This window comes from Andrena cerasifolii, chromosome 1, assembly GCF_050908995.1.
Source record: "Andrena cerasifolii isolate SP2316 chromosome 1, iyAndCera1_principal, whole genome shotgun sequence".
NCBI classification, from domain to species: Eukaryota; Metazoa; Arthropoda; class Insecta; order Hymenoptera; family Andrenidae; genus Andrena; species Andrena cerasifolii.
The window spans coordinates 2,516,174-2,534,308 of record NC_135118.1 but is presented as its reverse complement, the minus strand read 5'-3'; the positions used below and the strand labels follow the sequence as shown (position 1 = coordinate 2,534,308).

Sequence of the window (18,135 nt, the reverse complement as noted above, 5' to 3'; positions counted from 1 at the left end):
AACTATGTATGTGCACAAACGCAACTTAATTGGTTAAATAGTTTTTGAGCTATTGTTTACACCGTGTCTTGTAAATGTGACAAGAGTGTTTCCGAGAAAAACACGTTCAAAGTTTTCGCTCTTTCCGCGCGTCCGTATAGCTGCGCGTACAAAAATGATCTGTACGGGCCTTCAGAGTTTGAATTTCGGCCGAACGCTTTATGAACATGTCTTCTACATGACATACTATCGATTAAGCCCCAAAGAAAATCAATTTTTTGGACCGATTACACATATAGATATATATATATTATATATATAGTTTCTGGACACCAATTTCAGCACGATGTAAGAATATAAGGTGTGCTCGCTGAGCGACTCATTTTCGTCTTTTACTGCGCATTCCCAATTTCCGCCATATTAAAATATGTAAGTATGGGAATGCATATGCAAGTGTATCGAAATTTTGACAAATTCATTCTATCCTAATGGTTGACAATCCAATATGAAGGATCTTGGGAAGAGCACGTTATTGGCTAATTTGAAAGGGTGCGCAAGAGCACACCTTATATCCTTACATCATGAATTTCAGTTTCCAAAGATATGAATAATTGGAACACGAATTTATCTACCAAGTAAATAATCAGTGAAGAGTAAGTGATTTTCTTATCTTTACTCAAGCGATACTACAGCGCCATCTAGTCAAGCAAGTATGACTTTTAAATGCGGCGCTTTACAATATTACCGATTATATAGGTTGTACCGCGACAGACGAGGTATAGGATAGACCTATCAACCAATGCATTTTTCTGTAACCGGTTTGGGGAGAGTCCTTTTTTTTTTTTTTTTTTTTTTTTGACGTGGAGAAATCCCTAACGGATACCCCGGCCCCCGGGGGAGGGACGGGGTTATGTGGGGCTTGCACCCACTAAAACTCCACGGTGGTCTTCCTCGGGCGCGGAGTCGCGCGCACGAGGGGAGGGACTTTACGCGGGAGCAAACTAGCGATACATCCGCTTGCCCCCCCCTCAGCGCAAAGGCGAACTCCGCGCTCAACAACCCCGCGCGATGACGGCGGGGCCTTCCCGAAACTCCGGCGACGCGCGACGGACCACTCGTCCGCGTCGCCACTTCTGGGGGTCGCATGGTGTTGCGGAGGGGTGAGTGTGCCCCCCGGCACCCTCACCCCGCGACCCCCGCGATCGAACAGTAACCCGGACAGTGGCCGGGCGGGGAGACGGCACCTGGTCAAATGATCCAAGGGACCGTTCTTCCGCCGCCGCACCCGGGAGAGCCGCAAGCGGACACCCCGGGGCAGGGGCAGAGTGCAATGACGGTCCCGTTGACCGCCGAACTCACCCTGTCTGTTCGATCGCCTACGACGGGAGCGCGTTGAAAAAGAGCGCTTATAGCGCGGCTCCCGGGTGGGGAGAGTCCTAGCACAGACCAGGTATAGGATAGACCTATCACGCACCCCAGGGAAGACCCCGCCCCCAGGGAAGACCCCGATACACGGGGTTGTAGTGTCGGAACCGCACATCATGCGCAGGGGGGGAAGGTAGCGGATGTTATCGCTAGTTTGATCCCGCACCAAGTCCCGCCACCCAGGCGCGCAACTCCGACACGAGAAAGACCACCTTGGAGGTTTTAGTGGGTTTGAGTCATAGACATATATAGACAGAGCGTAAGCTGAGGGGGGTGTAAGATTCGCGGTAAAGAGAACGATACTGGCAAATCGGGTAACGCAGTGGTTATCTATACCGAATGCTTCCGAAGCTAACCCGACGTCGGGCCGACGTGCCTGTATCTGGTTTCTGCCTTTTCCCCTCCAAGCCTACCGTTTCCCTCGCCGATAGTCCCAGCTTCTGCTCCGTCTATATATGTCTATGGTTTGAGTCCCACATAATAGAGACCATGGTATGGTACGTGTAGTAAAAAGACACGTGTACATGGGTACACGTGTATTACATATATCCGTACCTCGATCCGTGTAGCTTTTAGTACACGGGTACCCGTGCACTATTTCACGTGTATTTAAATACACGTGTATCAACGTATTTGTGTATTTTGATCAGAATTGGGCATTAACTACGGGAGAATGGGCAATTGGCGGTCACTTAAGCAATAAGTGTAATAAAACCGAGTGATGTTTTTCAATTTTAAGGATTATCGTTGCGTCTAAAAAGAAGCTCGCTTATTACCAGTAACGCCTTAATTTTTTGTATCAAAATAGGTAATTGATTAAATAAATCTTGTTAATTTTATAATTGTGTTATTAGATACAATCTGAAAATTTGTAAAACCATACTTTCCACATATTATTCTAGTAAATATATTTAAATACATTAATTCTTTTATGAATTTCGCAATCCCCCAGAGTTCTGGGATATCTATAGATATTAAAAATCAGACGAATCAAAATACGGATACGTTAATATACGTGTATTTATAAATACACGAGTATCTAAATTCACGTGTATTTAAATACACGTGAAGTAGTACACGGGTACCCGTGTACTAAAAGATACACGGATTGAGGTACAGATACGTTTAATACACGTGTACACGTGTATTTAAATACACGTGAAATAGGGATCTCTACCACATAACCCCCGACCCTTCTCTGAGGGTTGGGGGTATCCGTGGGGATTTCCTCTAAGACAAAAAAAGACCTATCACGCAATGTAATTTTGTGTCACGCGCTCGGGGGGCTCGCGAGCCCCCTTAACATTTTTGTGTCACGTGCAACGTTACCGGTGAAGTCTCGAAACAAATTGTAACGCTACGCGTGGTAGGAATTAGAATTCAACACGGGCAAAACTAGGTCATTCGAAACCCGCGATTTACAAATGATTCTGTTAGAGTAACAACTTAAACATCGTTTTATAAACGTATTCCGTTCAACGACAGAGAAAGAAGGATCACAACAAAACAAGAGCACACACGCCTTTTAACCTTGCTGTCCTACTCGCGTTTATTTCGCGCAAAACGAATTTATTTAACATAGAAATTTATATAAACAACATTATTTGAGGAAGTCATGCTTTGATGTCGTAGCGCGGAGTACCTCGCCAAGAAATTACAACTTGGTACAGGTATTCGATAAGGTGCTGAAGCAAAGAGGACTTTAAAACTCATCATTTACAGTATCTCGCTGAAGTATTCCAAGTTTTACTTATCCTTCTATTTTAACACTATATTCGTATTCTGGAGTCGGGTAGGAATAATCGAACAACATTTCAAGTTACATTTATTCTAATATTCTACCAAAGTATTGCCAGTTAAAGAGATTTGTATATCCAATTAGAATATTTGACAATCGCAGCCATCGGCTCGATTCTCCCCGATTACCAGGTCTCACCACGAGGAGGTTGCTGCGTTTTGAGACCCGTAGAGAGATAGATGGAATCAAAGTTCCATCGATCTCCCTGTGCATTAAAACCCTTAGCCTACTAAACCAAAGAGATGCATGGAAACAAAGTTCCATCGATCCCTTCGGTTTAGATATAGAATCTAGGCAACTGCCAAGCGATCACACGATTAAAAGAAATTCAGGACAGAAGGGAAGACGAAGGGTAAACATGAAACGAGTATTGGACGGCGCAGTTCCTACCGCCCTGCTGTCCGAGTCGAAAGGGAAAAGCGCTCGGCGCCTCCCAGGCGATTCCTGTAGCTCCTATGCGACTCGTCAGGAGCAAACACTTGACCTAACTCAAGCCGTCTAACACGGAAATTAGGTAATCGGACTGGGTGACTTACGCAGGCAGTGTACCAAAAGGAACATCCCCTACGCCCAAAACTTTTCCCTTTCGATAAGAACACCAGGGGATGAGACTGATCCACCCATACTGATTCCAGGCTCAGTCACTTGCTTCCGCAAACGGAAGCAGCGGTGACCTGCTCGTCACGGATGAGGAGCCAATAAACGAACAACAAAGCTATTGATTTAGTTTAGTGACTACTTGGCAATTTTACATGGAGCCTTAAATACTTCATACTATAATAAATTAAGCAAGGCTTCCTTAGATGTCATCGTTCACTAACACTTTGCACTAACACTTTTCACTCGTTTCTTTTTAAATATATTATTTTATTAACTCTCTTCCCCGCGAACGGATGAAACTGAAAAGCTGAAACAATCAACTACGTTATGCAATGGTGTGGTCAGCCTGGAAGGAAACTAAGAAAAGACTTACAATGAGTTGGTGCCGATCGAGATAACTGCGACTAATAGCATGCAAAACCATCGTAGAGATACACGAAGAAGAGTATGGAATGTAGACATATCGGCGAGATGCGCGACAGAGTGACAAAAGTCATACAAACCCATCGAAAAAATCTGTTCCGCGTTGCATAGATTCGCGGAAAAAAGAGTCACGGGCTTTCGTTAACCCTTAGGAGGAATGATTTATTATCAGGCATTCCTAGAATTTCCAAATCTGCGTTGCACATTTTTTGAACGGTTTGTCCATTATACGAGCCAATTAGGCACGTGGCAATTAAAGTAAAAGGCCATCATAAACGCTAAGATAGGCCAATGCGTCGGGTAGCCTCTTGGGTACCTCCGAAAGTGTCGCTGGTTCACGCGCCCGCACGTGCATCGCAGATGTGGGTGTCCTCGCGCTTTCGCGCCGTCTTACCCGGGCAGGTAGGAAAACTTTGCCGCCAAAATTCCGGCCGGAACTATTCCCGCCAAATCTAACCACTTTCCCAGAAAAGGCGCACCAAGGGCGCAGGGAATAGGTGGCGCGTTTGGTCCTAGGGAAATTACCCAACTGGTTGACACGAACAACGTTAACCAATCGGGTCAATACCGCCACCGCCGGACTCGCTTCAAGAAATCGGACGAGTCCGGCAAGAGATCACCTCAAGTCAACCGAAGAAAAAAATCTTGACCAACAGATCATACGGAAAGACGATACGCGTTCGTACTCGACTCACACGAACAACATTCACACTCACAATTCACCGTTTTACTTGTTCATCCCTTTACTTGTTTCATTATATTATCAAATACAATTTTTTCGTTAGTTCTTGTTAAACATTTGTGTTTCAATTTACTAACCCTAACACGGTAGCACGTCTAGGGTACCCGCGTAATTCCGGTGTCGAGACAAATCGAGACGGAGCCTTACAACCTCCGTTGACTCGAAAGCATCATTCGGGTCTCATCGAAGTTACATGTGAACAAAATCCATGAAATGAAATAAATCATTTAAACCCATCGAAGAAATGCATCAAATAAAATAGAATAAATCATGTAAATCCATTGAAGAAATGCATGAAATAGGACAGATCATGCAAAATCATCGAAGCAATACACGGAATAGAACGACTCGTGCAAAACTCCTCGAAGGAATGCATAAAATAGGGCAGAGGATGAAAAACAATCGAAGAAATCAGTTAGAAAGGGAGAGAAATCAGTTTTGACCTTGGCAGAATAATAAAATTTTAAATGGCTCATCGAACCCCAAAATTTCATCGGCACCAACCGAATCAGCAAACCCAGGCCAGGAGACGAGGGGCCGGAGGAAGGACTAGGGTTGAAACCCTGAGCAGGTCCCCAGCAAGTCCAGTAGGTCCGAATGGTCCAGGTGGCTCAGGAGCTCCGGAGGGGGAAGGAAGGTCCCCAGCAAGTCCAGTAGGTCCGAATGGTCCAGGTGGCTCAGGAACTCCGGGGGGGGGGGGGTGAAGGAAGGTCACCAGCAAGTCCAGTAGGTCCGAATGGTCCAGGTAGCTCGGGAGCTCCAGGTCCCCGCGGGTCCTCCAGGCCCGGAGGACCGACGACGACTGAGTACAAAGACCTCCGTGAGCTACTCACCTAGGCATCCAAAAACGATGTCCCCCGATCAAAACAAAGTCGACGGTTAATTACAATTGCGAAATACAACGAATTCTCCCACAAAAATAGATTTTCCGCTAAAATATATATTCCAGTGGCTATTGTTATGACAAATAATGATAACAACATTTACACTAACCGCCCAGTATAAATTATTATTAACTATAATCAATAGAACTCGAGATGTCAAGCAATTAGTAACACTTGGCCTTGGATTTGCAAATGATTTTCTATGCCGAATGAATTCTCTTTTATTCTCAATGTTTAATCGTTCGATACATTAATGTTAATGCTTATACATATCACACAGTATTATTTATAATATACAGGGTGTCCCACTAAGGAGTGGACAGCGCGATATCTCTTAAAGTATTGTCGATAAAAATATAAAAAAAATAGGGAATTGCATGGTTCGAGGGGGCCCATTTATTAGCGCGAACGAATTTTGTTTTCGATTATTATTTTAAAAGATACGATGGTCAACTTCGGTTTTTCAAATGGAACTATTTATTTTGAAGACCTGAGTTGATAGTGCGTTCCAAGACAAATTCAATAAGCTTTAATGTATACACTTTATTTCCACTGGTTTTTAAGATATTGCGCTTGCAAATTTACTGATTTTCACTGCAAGAAACCCCTCTGGAATGGCAAAAACCGGGGGCGGTCTTACTGGCGCCACGGGTGGCACTGCCTGTTGAAATGGATACTTACCTGCCAAAGGTCTACGCCAGAAATGGCAGGCCCAAAGGCTGGACAATTCTTTTCCGTCAGAAATGCTACTTCGGTAGGTATCGTTACTTTTATTTCGCACTTGCTTCTACGCTCGGATGGCCGGTTCTTTTGGGAGGGATGCAAGTTGGATTGGTTAGGTTAGGAGGAGTGAAAGTTGCTAGACTAAATTTCAACCATAGGGAGCAGATTGTATCAGAACCAATCCAACTTGCATCCCTCCCAAAAGAACCGGCCATCCGAGCGTAGAAGCAAGTGCGAAATAAAAGTAACGATGCGCTTCTGGATACCGCAGATGTACCTACCTAAGTAGCATTTCTGACGGAAAAGAATTGTCCAGCTTTTGGGCCTGCGAACCCTGTCGTAGACCTTTGGCAGGTAGGTATCAGTTTCAACAGGCAATGCCACCCGTAGTGCCAGTAAGACCGACCCCGGTCCTTCCTATTCCAGAGGGTTTTCTTCCAGTGAAAATCAGTAATTTTGCAAGCGCAATATCTTAAAAATCAGTGGAAATAAAGTGTATACATTAAAGCTTATTGAATTTGTCTTGGAACGCACTATCAACTCAGGTCTTCAAAAAAAATAGTTCCATTTGAAAAACCGAAGTTGACCATCGTATCTTTTAAAATAATAATCGAAAACAAAATTCGTTCGCGCTAATAAATGGGCCCCCTCGAACCATGCAATTCCCTATTTTTTTTATATTTTTATCGACAATACTTTAAGAGATATCGCGCTGTCCACTCCTTAGTGGGACACCCTGTATAAATACATTTTAGTTGAACTTGGTGTAAATGAATAGTTGCAGGAATATTTGGAGAAATATGAGTGACATACTTGTTTCTTCCCCTTAGTTACTAACATCCACGAACTATAATAGGATAGAGCCACGGTACTCTATGAAACACTTTTTGGCAGGCACAGGCATTGACTCTACAATCGCATTGCACACAATTACAAAAGCACTTCGTGTTTTTAAATGTCCTTCAGTTTCTGAAAAAGTCTTCTAGATAACGGGCATAAAAGGCCTCCCACATGGTCCAGTAATCGATGAAATTAATGCGCGAATTGAGAAATCACGAGATAATATGCACTATGATGGGCACACACTTCACTGAACCGATGAATTTCTCAGGGCTAGATAAAATTTTATTTTCCAATGCGGGTTTCAAAAGTAACTCGACTTGGAGTTGCATCCATGTACACCACGACACTCATGCATCATGCAACCTTCTGCGATCTACGGTCAGTCTTTTAAGAATTAGATTTTACTGTCAACTTCAGTGTTGGCCGTAAACTAATACTCAGAGCAAGAAGAATCCAATTATTATTACTTCACTAGAATGATTAAACAGTGCATTAGAAAGTTGCGGGAATGTCAGTAGCAGCGTGAATTTTTAATACTTTTCGGCGTACAATACGTGAAAAGGCTCTACTACACGCAAAGTACTAATAAACAATGTCATCTTGCAATTTATAGCTTGCACGGGCTTTGAAGAAATACCATTTTTGTGCGCTATAGTGTCTTGATCCCCAAAATGGATTTTCGGATAGCGTAGCAAAAGCCCAACCTCTATGTCGAACTCTCTATCTAAACAAGTCACACGTATACAAGTACGTACACACCTTTCAGCATTTCAACACATTTCAGAGTAGTTGCTGAGTTGGACGCTGTTCATGAGCAGATGCCACTACATTCACACTTCAAATTTTGGGTCGGTAATACAGTTTGGGTGGCGACACGACATCCATAAGGTGATAGGTCTATCCTATATCTCGTCTGTGCTTATTCTTAAGATCGTGCATATGGCATTCTCTACTAACCTCGTAGACTAGTAGAGGATGCCGCATGCTTAAGACGATCTTAAGAATAAGCAACAACTGAGAATACCGCCCACAAAATCGCTGTGGTAAAGGTACCGAGTCGGAATACCTGTCCATGGTGTATCCTATACCTCGTCTGTGATTATACTACATTGCGTCGATAAGGTAGGGAATGTCACCAAAATGGTAAACAAAAATTTCAAGTCGCCAAAAGTCCTTCTCGCAAATATTATTTCTATGCAAGATGAAACTGTTTCCAAAATTTCAGCCAATTCGGAACATGGAGGTTTTCGAAAACACAGCCCTATCCTATACCTGGTCTGTGGTAATAGTAACTATATGGGTGAGATAAAAACAATTCATAAGTTTGATACTAAATTCAAACATGTGTTACCTACTTTCTGCCGCATTTTCAAAAAGTTTTACTTTTTTATTGCTTTTCATTAATTCCAATTTTCTCTTTCTACCAAATTTACCGCACTGGGCAGTTGCCCTGCATGCGCCCGTCTAGATCGGGCCCTGCGTTCTGCCGGCCCTGGTTGTCTGCATAATTAAACGAATTCGCGCTAAATATACTTTACATTCTTCTACCATGTACGCGATGTTATGCAACGACAAACACTAACAGCACATCATACATTAATAATTTATCGAGTTACGATGGCATTGACAATAAAACATTCTCAAAAGTGAGTGGCACCTGAACTTTCCACCATTCTCAGCTCCCAGGCACGCGTAAAAGTACATCCACATATAACTGCACGTGGTCAACCGCGTGAGAGAGCGATATGCGCATGCGCGTGAAATCCCTTCGGAGGGGCAAAGCCCTCCGTCCAGTGAGGCCGATGGAGGCTAAGAATGGAAACATTATTTTGTAGTTAGTACTCGACACGTTTGTGCCAATTTAAGCGGCTTTTACTCATTGTCATGTTAGTACGGAAGTAGATTCTTACCAAGCACCGTCCGCGGTAACCGAAACGGCCTGAAGTCTGAACAAAAATTAATTTAAACAACGCAGTATTTGAAATACAACAGAGTGCCGACGAACCGAAGATCGAATGGTTTTAAAGAAACGAACACCGACAATACTGACTGAAATCGAACATACCGAATGACAACTGCTCGAATTTATGAAATGCTCGGTTCATCAGCAGACGATGGGAAAATGTTTTGATCGAAAGTATCAGTATTACGGACGTACATTGCAAAAGCTCCAGTCAACTCAATGCATTGAGTTTATAATTTAAATTAGTAATTTTAAATGTCTAGTGAAAGCGACTGGAACACTGCGACGATATTATTTATGAATAATGTGTAAGATCTGTAAGACCGTGTCTTACCGAGGAATCAGGAGGCCTGTAATCTATCTTTCACTGGAATTTAATTAATGAAACATAGTAAGGTAAACACTGCAAAGACCTACACGAAATTCTGCCTCCTATCTATGTATACCAAAGAGTTGTTACCATTTTTATTCTGGTATCTCGTTTCGTGATGTTTTGAACACAATGATACACGTGTTATGTAATCTGTTGGCCTAATGTAAGTTACGAGTTTACAAAGAGTACTTAATGAAATCATGAACTGATTACCAAAGTTAAAGACGTTTCCTAATGATGTAACTAAGTTTCGATGTCAATAGAAGGAACTTGTACATATGGGTTTCTCGAAAATGTTAAAACGTTTGTTGTATGCGAACTTTGCGTCGTGCAGTTCTAAAGCCATAGGAATATTAGCACCGCTGACAATTCCACCGTTGCATATCGCATTTTTATATTACTTTTGGCAAGAATACTCAAGAGATGTGGATAAGCAGTATTGTTCCTGCTCGTGTTGGGATACAGTATTCAAGGGTAAGCTAACTTGATTGTTTAGCACGTTCATAGTCTGGGTTTCTCAGCATATATTCAGGGCTGGCTTTAAGGGGGGGTAGGCAGGGCGACCACCCGGGGCACTAAATCTGTAGAGGCGCCGCTGTAAGGTGAATGTCCCAGTTCCTGCTAATTTAAGAGCTAACTCGTCATAAAGAAGGTGTAAAAAATTTGTTTGCGATCAAAATTTGCAGAGTAATTGATTAATTCTTTAATAATAAATCAACCGATTCAAAAACTATTTAAGAAAGATATTTCAAGATGTTTAACTATTAGTAATTTGTAATTAAATATGTGATGCTCTAAATGTCCGTATTTCTGCTCATGAAAAATAGCGATGTATGTAGAATTATTTTGTTGCAACTATAGTACAAACGTAGCGCATATAATAATAAGAGAAATACGAAATGAGCAGAAATGGGGACTTGACCAGAAATTGGGACATTCACCTTATGCGTTTATTCATTTATATCCGTTCTGCTAATTGATTTTTGTGTCCTGGGAGGGGAACCATGGTAATCTTGCCCGGGGTGCCAAGTATGCTAAAGCCGCCCCTGCATATATTCATTCATGCGTTTAAAAAGCAATAAGCATCCGATAACAGACACATAATACATTATCCATGTAATGATCCTATTCAAACAAGAAAGAGCTTCAAAGTCTTCAAACAGAAGTAAGGGCGAATTTGGAGATTTGGCGCCCCTAGGCTAACAAGCGTTTGCTGCCCTTTCCATGAAATATCACCAAATATCTTCATTTAAGGATGAATTTCAGTGACAATCTTAGCCAAAAGTTAATCAATTTCAAAGATATTAATCAATTGTCCGCAATTCTTGTGACAATATAGTTCGGTGCTTGATATTTCTATACACAAAATTTCAAAAACTTTGGCCTAATATTTCACTCTTAATTTTGTAGTTATATTTCTCAATATTGCGTTTTCCCATAAGAATAAACGTTAAATTAAAAGTTAAATAATTCAAAGACTACCGAATCAATTTTTCTAAAAATTTGCGAGGGGCTTTACTATTGCAGAAAAATTCATTCCTCCAATTTTTAAAGATTTTCGCTTATTTTGAATGTTACTGAAGTTCATCCTTAAAGGAGTTGAAACCATTTTGAAATGAACTGAATATGACAACTCAGATGTGAATTATTCAAGCGAATTGCTTCTAAAGTTGTGTCAAGCCTTTGTGTTTAAACACTCTCCAATCTCTCGCTCAAAATTTACCATCCTCAAAAATTTGCCACCCTACGGCCTACTTATAAGGGAACATCCCGAACCCGGAAATTCAAAAAAATTCCGTAACTTTGTGAATATGTAGGGAATTTCCTCCCGATTATAACGCAATTTATGTTTGCTCCCCAAATTCACTCCAAGGGGGTGTAATTGACCCCTGAATATCCGGTTATTTTCCGATCTTGTGTTATAACTCTCGAACTGTGAAATAATTTCTTCTCCAAATGCTAGATCTAATTAAAAGAAGTAACTTTTGTCTTGAAACCTTTTTTCTATCTCTTACAGTTCGCGAGTTATAACAGAAAATCGGAAAATAGCCGAATTTTCAGGGGTTAATTTCACCCCCTTCGAGTGAATTTGGGCAGCAAACAATTGTGTTGTAATCGGGAGGAAATCCCCTACATATTCACAAAGTTTCAGAAGTGTTTGAATTTTCGGGTTCGGGATCTGCCCTTGTTAGCCCATATACAAATCCACCCCTGCTCACAGAAGTTAAAATCCTAAAGGAATAAAAAAAATGTTCTATTCACTTAACTAGAAAAATAAACAGCTAATATAAAATGGGGATAGTGATTGTTAAGGTAGTTTACAAGGAACTAGTGGGCATAGTTAGAAAAGCAAAGAGATGTAAATACCAAACGCCGAATTTGTATAAAATATTTTGAGAAGTACCATTTATAAAAATGAACAGTCTTTTAATAGCAAAGACTATTTACATAGTCAAACATTGAGAGACCAGTAATTTAGAATGAAAAATATCGGTGCATTATTTGTTAATTATCTATGATCTTAACCCAGGATTGCCAGATCAGGCCTGATCTTTTGCCGGAGATTTCAATTTCGTTGAGGATTGCAGACGGACGGGGGGGGGGGGAGTAAGAAAAAAGTGCCAATAAGAACACAGACATCTAAAATTCATTATAATAATGACTTCTTATAAAGGAGTAATAATAATAAAAGTATTATGAATATTTATTAGAAATTATTACAGATTTTAAGTTTTTTTTTATTTTTTTATGGCATACACCAGTGCAAGTGCATGCCTGCCGAATTCGCTAATATTCTCTATTCTGCCGGAGATTTTTATTGTTCCTGCCTGAGGCCCAAGTTCAAAACCTGAGACTCCGGCTGAATGCCTAAGATCTGGCAACCCTGTTCTAACCCTACGTTAAGCTATGACCCTCGAGTAATGGATGAAAGAAAAGCGTGTTTAAGAAGCATTTCTGTCTCATATGCGAGCCAAAGGACTATGAACGTGTTAAATACTATGTCTTGTACGTGCAGCTTTTTAATAAGTTTTTAAAAAAGCATCAGATGTTTTATTTTAGGATCATATGAATCTGGTGTCGCTTCTTATAAGCACATGTACTTTAATGCTACCACAAACAGTTTAAAAATATGGATGACCGTAGTAATCGGCATAATCACCTTTTACGAAACGGTGAAACATTTAACACGACTAGCGTTTCACAACCGTCTTAGATTTTGCATGCTGATTCTATTCTTGAGTGTTATTTTCTCGCATTACTATACTTGGTGGGTTTATATGAATTATTGGAACGACGAATTCTATTCCCAATGGTACCATCAGTTGTTTTTCTCTATTACCGAGCTGATATCTACTCTCCTGGTTATTCACCTGGCAGATAATAAAAATCCGGTAACTCATAGAAAAGCATTCGGAATAGCTGCGATAGCTATTTTACATATCGTAGCAGGCGGTTGGGATCAATTTGTTGCTAATGTTGTCAGAGGAGAAGGTTACGCGCATCAGGTAATATTATTTATACATAACATAGGTAGCAGTGCATTATAGAATATTTTATTGTTGTCACTTGTAGTATATTGTTTAGGTACTTGAACTTTGATTTTAATGCTTAGTTAGCCATTTATGTGTAATAGGTTGTACGTGATCTGGGGTTTATGATCCCAGATATTCTTCATGTCGCTATTCCGTTATGGGCAGTTAAATGGAAAAACATATATAACCTTCCCGGTTCAACCAAACGAGATCCTAGTATCAGAAGAGACCTAGCATATATGTTAGGAATGATATGCATAGGATTGTGTATTTGTGCCATATTGTAATTTACCAGTCACAATGCCTAAAACTAGTGTCTTAAAACAAAATTCTTTCATTTCATTTACTTTCTTATACAGATCCATAGCGAAGGGTATTAGCAATTAAATTTCATTAGAGGATATAAATAAGCTTCTTCGTAATGCTTTCCACAGTGTTCATATCTGTACTAAAAATAGATGCCATAGTTCAGGGAATTGTGTTACAACACGACTCCCATTGCCAACTAGTTTCCTAGTTTTGTAGAATCAAAGATTTCTTTTACTGTTCTCAGATTTCATTGTATAATATTCTTAGAACTTAGGTTATGTGCTACTTTGAAGGTTGAATTATTTATTCGTTTCTTAAATATTTATCGATATATTTTTGTGAGTGTTTTAAATGCAGCAGTTAGATACCAAATATTGTTATGCCTTTATAGTACTTAGCGCATTTAAGTTACAATGTATAGTGAAACGCGATAAGCATCCAACACTGTGTGTAAAAAATTGTATCAACAAAAAACATATCATATGCAACGTTTGTAGTATGTTTTTTAAAACTAAAGTGTTATTAAAAAGGAACAGATTTATGGAAACGATTATTGGCAGTTATCAGGAATGGAGTATCTCTGCTAATGAACATAAGGCTACAACAAAGTGCCTACATGCAACATGAATTATTTTCATTAATATTGTTATTTAAGACATTAAATGTAATATTCGATATAATATATGAATTGATTACCCCGGTAGTAATAGATATCGTTTAAGAATTTAATTTACAAAGTGGAAACGGCACTAACTTAACTGTTCTGGTCAAAGTGATATATAGGGTGTTTCGTTTATCTTGAACACCTTAATATCTGTATTATTTTCGACAGTATAAAGAAGAATGTGTATCAGAAAGAAGTTTGTTTCAAGAGAACAAATACTACGATTAACAGTTTATTTTTCTCAGGCTCATTTCTTTTTTTCACTTTTCGAGGTCTTCAACATTACTTTTTTACAGTAGTGATATATTTTCGTTATCATATTGTTGTAGCTAACGGAAAAAAATATTCAACCAAGATGTTTTGATCTCCGTATGGTATGACCTTGACTGAAAAGTCGAGACAGTTTGAGCAAAATAGAATGGTTGAAAATATTGTATTTATTATAAAAGGTGCTCGAAATGTTTTTCGTTAATGTCGATACGTTTTCGAATACGGTAGATATAACACACGATTTTATTACATTTCTGATCATTGAATGGCGAAACATGCAGATGAAGCTCTTTTGCATGTCTTCTGCTGTTGCAGAGGCCTCATTGTTCACTCCAGAATCCAATGTAACGACATGCGAGGGAGATCGAACGTATAGAATTATATAGCAAATTAATTTAATTCAATGTCACCTTAAGTGTTCAGTTTTTGTGTACTTAAAAAATAAATTAATGTTTAAAGTCTACTGCAGAGAATTTCATTTCAAGATTTCAAATTGAGGATAAATTTGTATGTTAAGACTGAAATACTTATTTCTTCAAGTTGAACAAGAAATTTCGATCTCTTAAATTAATACCGAATTGTTTTTCAACAGCATATTTGTAACTAGTATCAGTATTTATGTTACTGAGGAATACACATCGGTATATATATTGTAAGACTAACAATAAGAGAGGAAGCTTATTTTCTGGCATTAAAGAACAGTTTCTATGAAAAGTATGATAATTACCCATCAGTATATACCTTTGGCATATCAAAAATTTGTGACTAAATTTCCTACGTATCGTATTTCTTTATATCGTTAAGGGCACAGCGTATAACGTGGAATAATCTTCCTAATTGCCAATTTATTGTAATGTTTCGAAAGGGTTTTGTACACTAACTCTACTTTATTTTCTTTGTACACTTTTTATATTAGAGAGACGTAATGAAAATTGTAAACGAAATGTAAAATTTGTTTTCAAAACATGGAAGTAAGGAATACATGTAAATAAAATATAATAAAATTTACAATCTGTCCATTTATTATCAGTTAGCCGCGTATCGGACGACTTTTCAAATTCGATTTGAAATTTTTATTCTATATTCTTCATATATTTCTCTGTGTAGAATCACCCTCTTTCGTATTGTACCACTAGTTTGGTGACACCCTGTATATTGGAAGTTATTAAATTGCTTGATAGCCCATCAGTAACCGCTAAAGAGTAAACGGCGCTGTTAATTTCGCCCTCCGTGCCTTTTACACCACCATACGTCTGCAAGGTACAATAATATACTTTGCAGTATGTAAACAAGTGACCAGCAAGTGTAGGTTGTAAGGAATGTAAGGCATTCACCCTAATTTACATGTGACTCATCTTACCGCTCCTCATTTTCACGCTTTCTCAACTTTTTCCGCATTCACAAACAATGCATCATACTTACCGGTATGCAATACGTCACCATAGCTTCAATCTCATCTTCTCTATATCTTGCCACCCTTCTTCCCACTCCCAAAACCCTTAAGGGGACAGACCACTGTAATGGTGTTTTCGAGATTTTTTTTCATCCAAACAACGCAAGTAAATTAATGTATTGCTTAGTATAGTTAATATTTACATATTGAAGGGTATGAAAAAAAAATTTTCAATCGAATTTATAAATCCGTTTCCGGTATACTGTTCGTCAAAATGTGCGTTCCGGCAAAATCGTGCCTGTGGCGTTGACAGCGACGTAGCCCAGGGCTGGGCAACCCGCGGCCCATGGGCCGCATGCGGCCCGTTCCCCGACTCCCCTACTCTGCTGGGCCGCAGGAGAACGACCCCCACCATACTCTTTTAACTCCTACAGTGTACGCCGTACCTGTACATGACCGCACTCGTAGGAGTAATGGTCTGCGCACACATATTCGTTCCGTGCCAGTTCCGTATCCGGCGTGCCAGTGGTAAGAAGAAGAGACCCTCTACGCCCCTCTTCTTCTTACCACGGAACGGATATGTGTGCGCAGACCTTAAAAGGAAGCGACATGGAGTGGCGGCTAATCTGCAGATGGTGGGGGAACCGGCTGGCTGGTAGTGGGGACTGTGCGGCCCAGGGCGGCGAACGTGTTGCTCAGATCTGCCGTAGCCATATGGTTAATCTGAATTCAAAAAGATAAAAATATTTAGAAACTAGAAGCCTACGTCTATTACGCGACGATCATAAAAAGTCAATATCGCAAAAAATAACAAAATGACGGACCAGTGATAAAAAATAATTTTTTGGGGTAACAATTTGGGGAAATGTTGATAAAAAAATAGAAGGAGGCCGTTAATTAAAACAAACTGATCGCCACGTAATAGAGATGGGTTTTTCGTACAATAAATGGCCTTGCTCGTGTCAATTGGATGTATAGTTTTCTCTGTATAGGTACTGTTAACGCGGTTGAAAAATGTCATTCAGTCGCGCCCTTAACACCGCTTCACGAAAAATACTATATCTCCGTCAATTTTATGAATTTCTACATAAAATTTGGGGAGAACATTCTTGAAACGTATGTCTTTCCGAAAACATAAAAATCGATTTTTCCGATTTTTTACAGTGGTCTGCCTCCTTAAATCCCACTGCATTTCCACAATTCCAATTCATTAGTATGTATACTGTTGGACAAAATTAAAGAATCACTATAATTTCCCCCAAATTTTGGTAATTTTCAAATGGCTGTCCCTTCGCGTGAAATATTTAAAAAAAAGCATTTTAACGCTTTAAGGTTCTAGTTTTTCTGCTTTGCTTTCCAAAACACTCATGAAAATTTTTCTATCATCATGCATTTGTAAGTCATAGGCGTGCAAAGTAAAAAGTACCTTTTTTGCTTTCGTGGAGAATAACTCACTCAATAAAAATCATTCAACAAAACAAAAAAATGCAATTAAAAAGAAATGTCTGTACTACAGAACCCCTGCATTGGATTTAACTAAAAAAAATATATTTTGGCCAGTACATGCGATCAAATTACACAGAAACTTCGTTTTCTGCGCTTCATCTTGATAAAACAGTATCATAATGCATACAAAAAATTGAGTCCTTGATTCAAAAATTAGAAAGTTCAAGTGTTAAAATGCCTTTTTTAAATATTTTTTGAGACCATTTTTCGCGGAGATACAGCCATTTTAAATGGCCAAAAATTTCGGGAAATTATAGTAATCCTTTAATTTTGTGCATTAGTGTATTTTAAAAGTTACATCAGATTCAATCTATTACTACTTAGTTCCATTTAAATTCCTACCATTTCTTATTCTAAGACCTATTCCAATTTCGAAAATTTCGCCGGGATGACAGTCGCATCAGAAGTTATTTCTGCGATTATTTCAGAAGACAGTTATTCAAACACAAAATAAAATAAAAAAAAGATTATATAAAAGATCTCTAAGGGGTGAAATTGACCCCTGAAAAATCCAGCTATTTTCTGATTTTCAGTTATAACTCACGAACTGTAAAAACTGTGAGAACTGCAACTTACCAAATGATAGTCCTAATTAAAAGAAGTAACTTTTTCCTGTAACCTTTTTTTCTATCTTCTACAATTCGCGAGTAATAATATAAAATCGAAAAATTTTCAGAAGTCAATAATTGCACCCTCTTGGAGTGAAT

At 39.4% G+C, this 18,135-nt stretch overlaps 1 protein-coding gene and 1 long non-coding RNA gene across 3 annotated transcripts; one reads left to right on the top strand and one right to left on the bottom strand.

Moving 5' to 3' along the window:
• Nucleotides 1–9,140: 9,140 nt before the first annotated feature.
• On the top strand, nt 9,141–15,540 carry LOC143372972 (uncharacterized). 2 transcript variants are annotated; one of them, XM_076819814.1, is made up of 3 exons: nt 9,141–10,227; nt 12,814–13,259; nt 13,371–13,527. In XM_076819814.1, exons 1-3 carry the CDS (start codon nt 10,032–10,034, stop codon nt 13,410–13,412), a joined length of 684 nt encoding a protein of 227 aa, XP_076675929.1. In that variant the 5' UTR covers nt 9,141–10,031; the 3' UTR covers nt 13,413–13,527. The 2 variants fall into 2 exon arrangements, with proteins under 2 accessions (XP_076675929.1, XP_076675842.1); XM_076819727.1 differs by having other exon boundaries at nt 9,155–10,227; nt 13,388–15,540.
• Nucleotides 15,541–15,552: 12 nt separating this feature from the next.
• On the bottom strand, nt 15,553–16,219 carry LOC143374435 (uncharacterized). The gene is made up of 3 exons (XR_013086667.1): nt 16,126–16,219; nt 15,952–16,044; nt 15,553–15,782 (listed from the first exon to the last, which is right to left on the bottom strand). It is a non-coding gene; the product is annotated as an uncharacterized LOC143374435 (long non-coding RNA).
• Nucleotides 16,220–18,135: the final 1,916 nt, after the last annotated feature.

Coding starts and splice junctions, on each gene's coding strand:
- LOC143372972 (XM_076819727.1), top strand. CDS start 10,032: ATGGGTTTCTCGAAAATGTTAAAACGTTTGTTGTATGCGAACTTTGCG. Junction 10,228..12,813: donor TTGGGATACAGTATTCAAGG/GTAAGCTAACTT, acceptor GTTTTATTTTAG/GATCATATGAATCTGGTGTC. Junction 13,260..13,387: donor GAGAAGGTTACGCGCATCAG/GTAATATTATTT, acceptor TATGTGTAATAG/GTTGTACGTGATCTGGGGTT.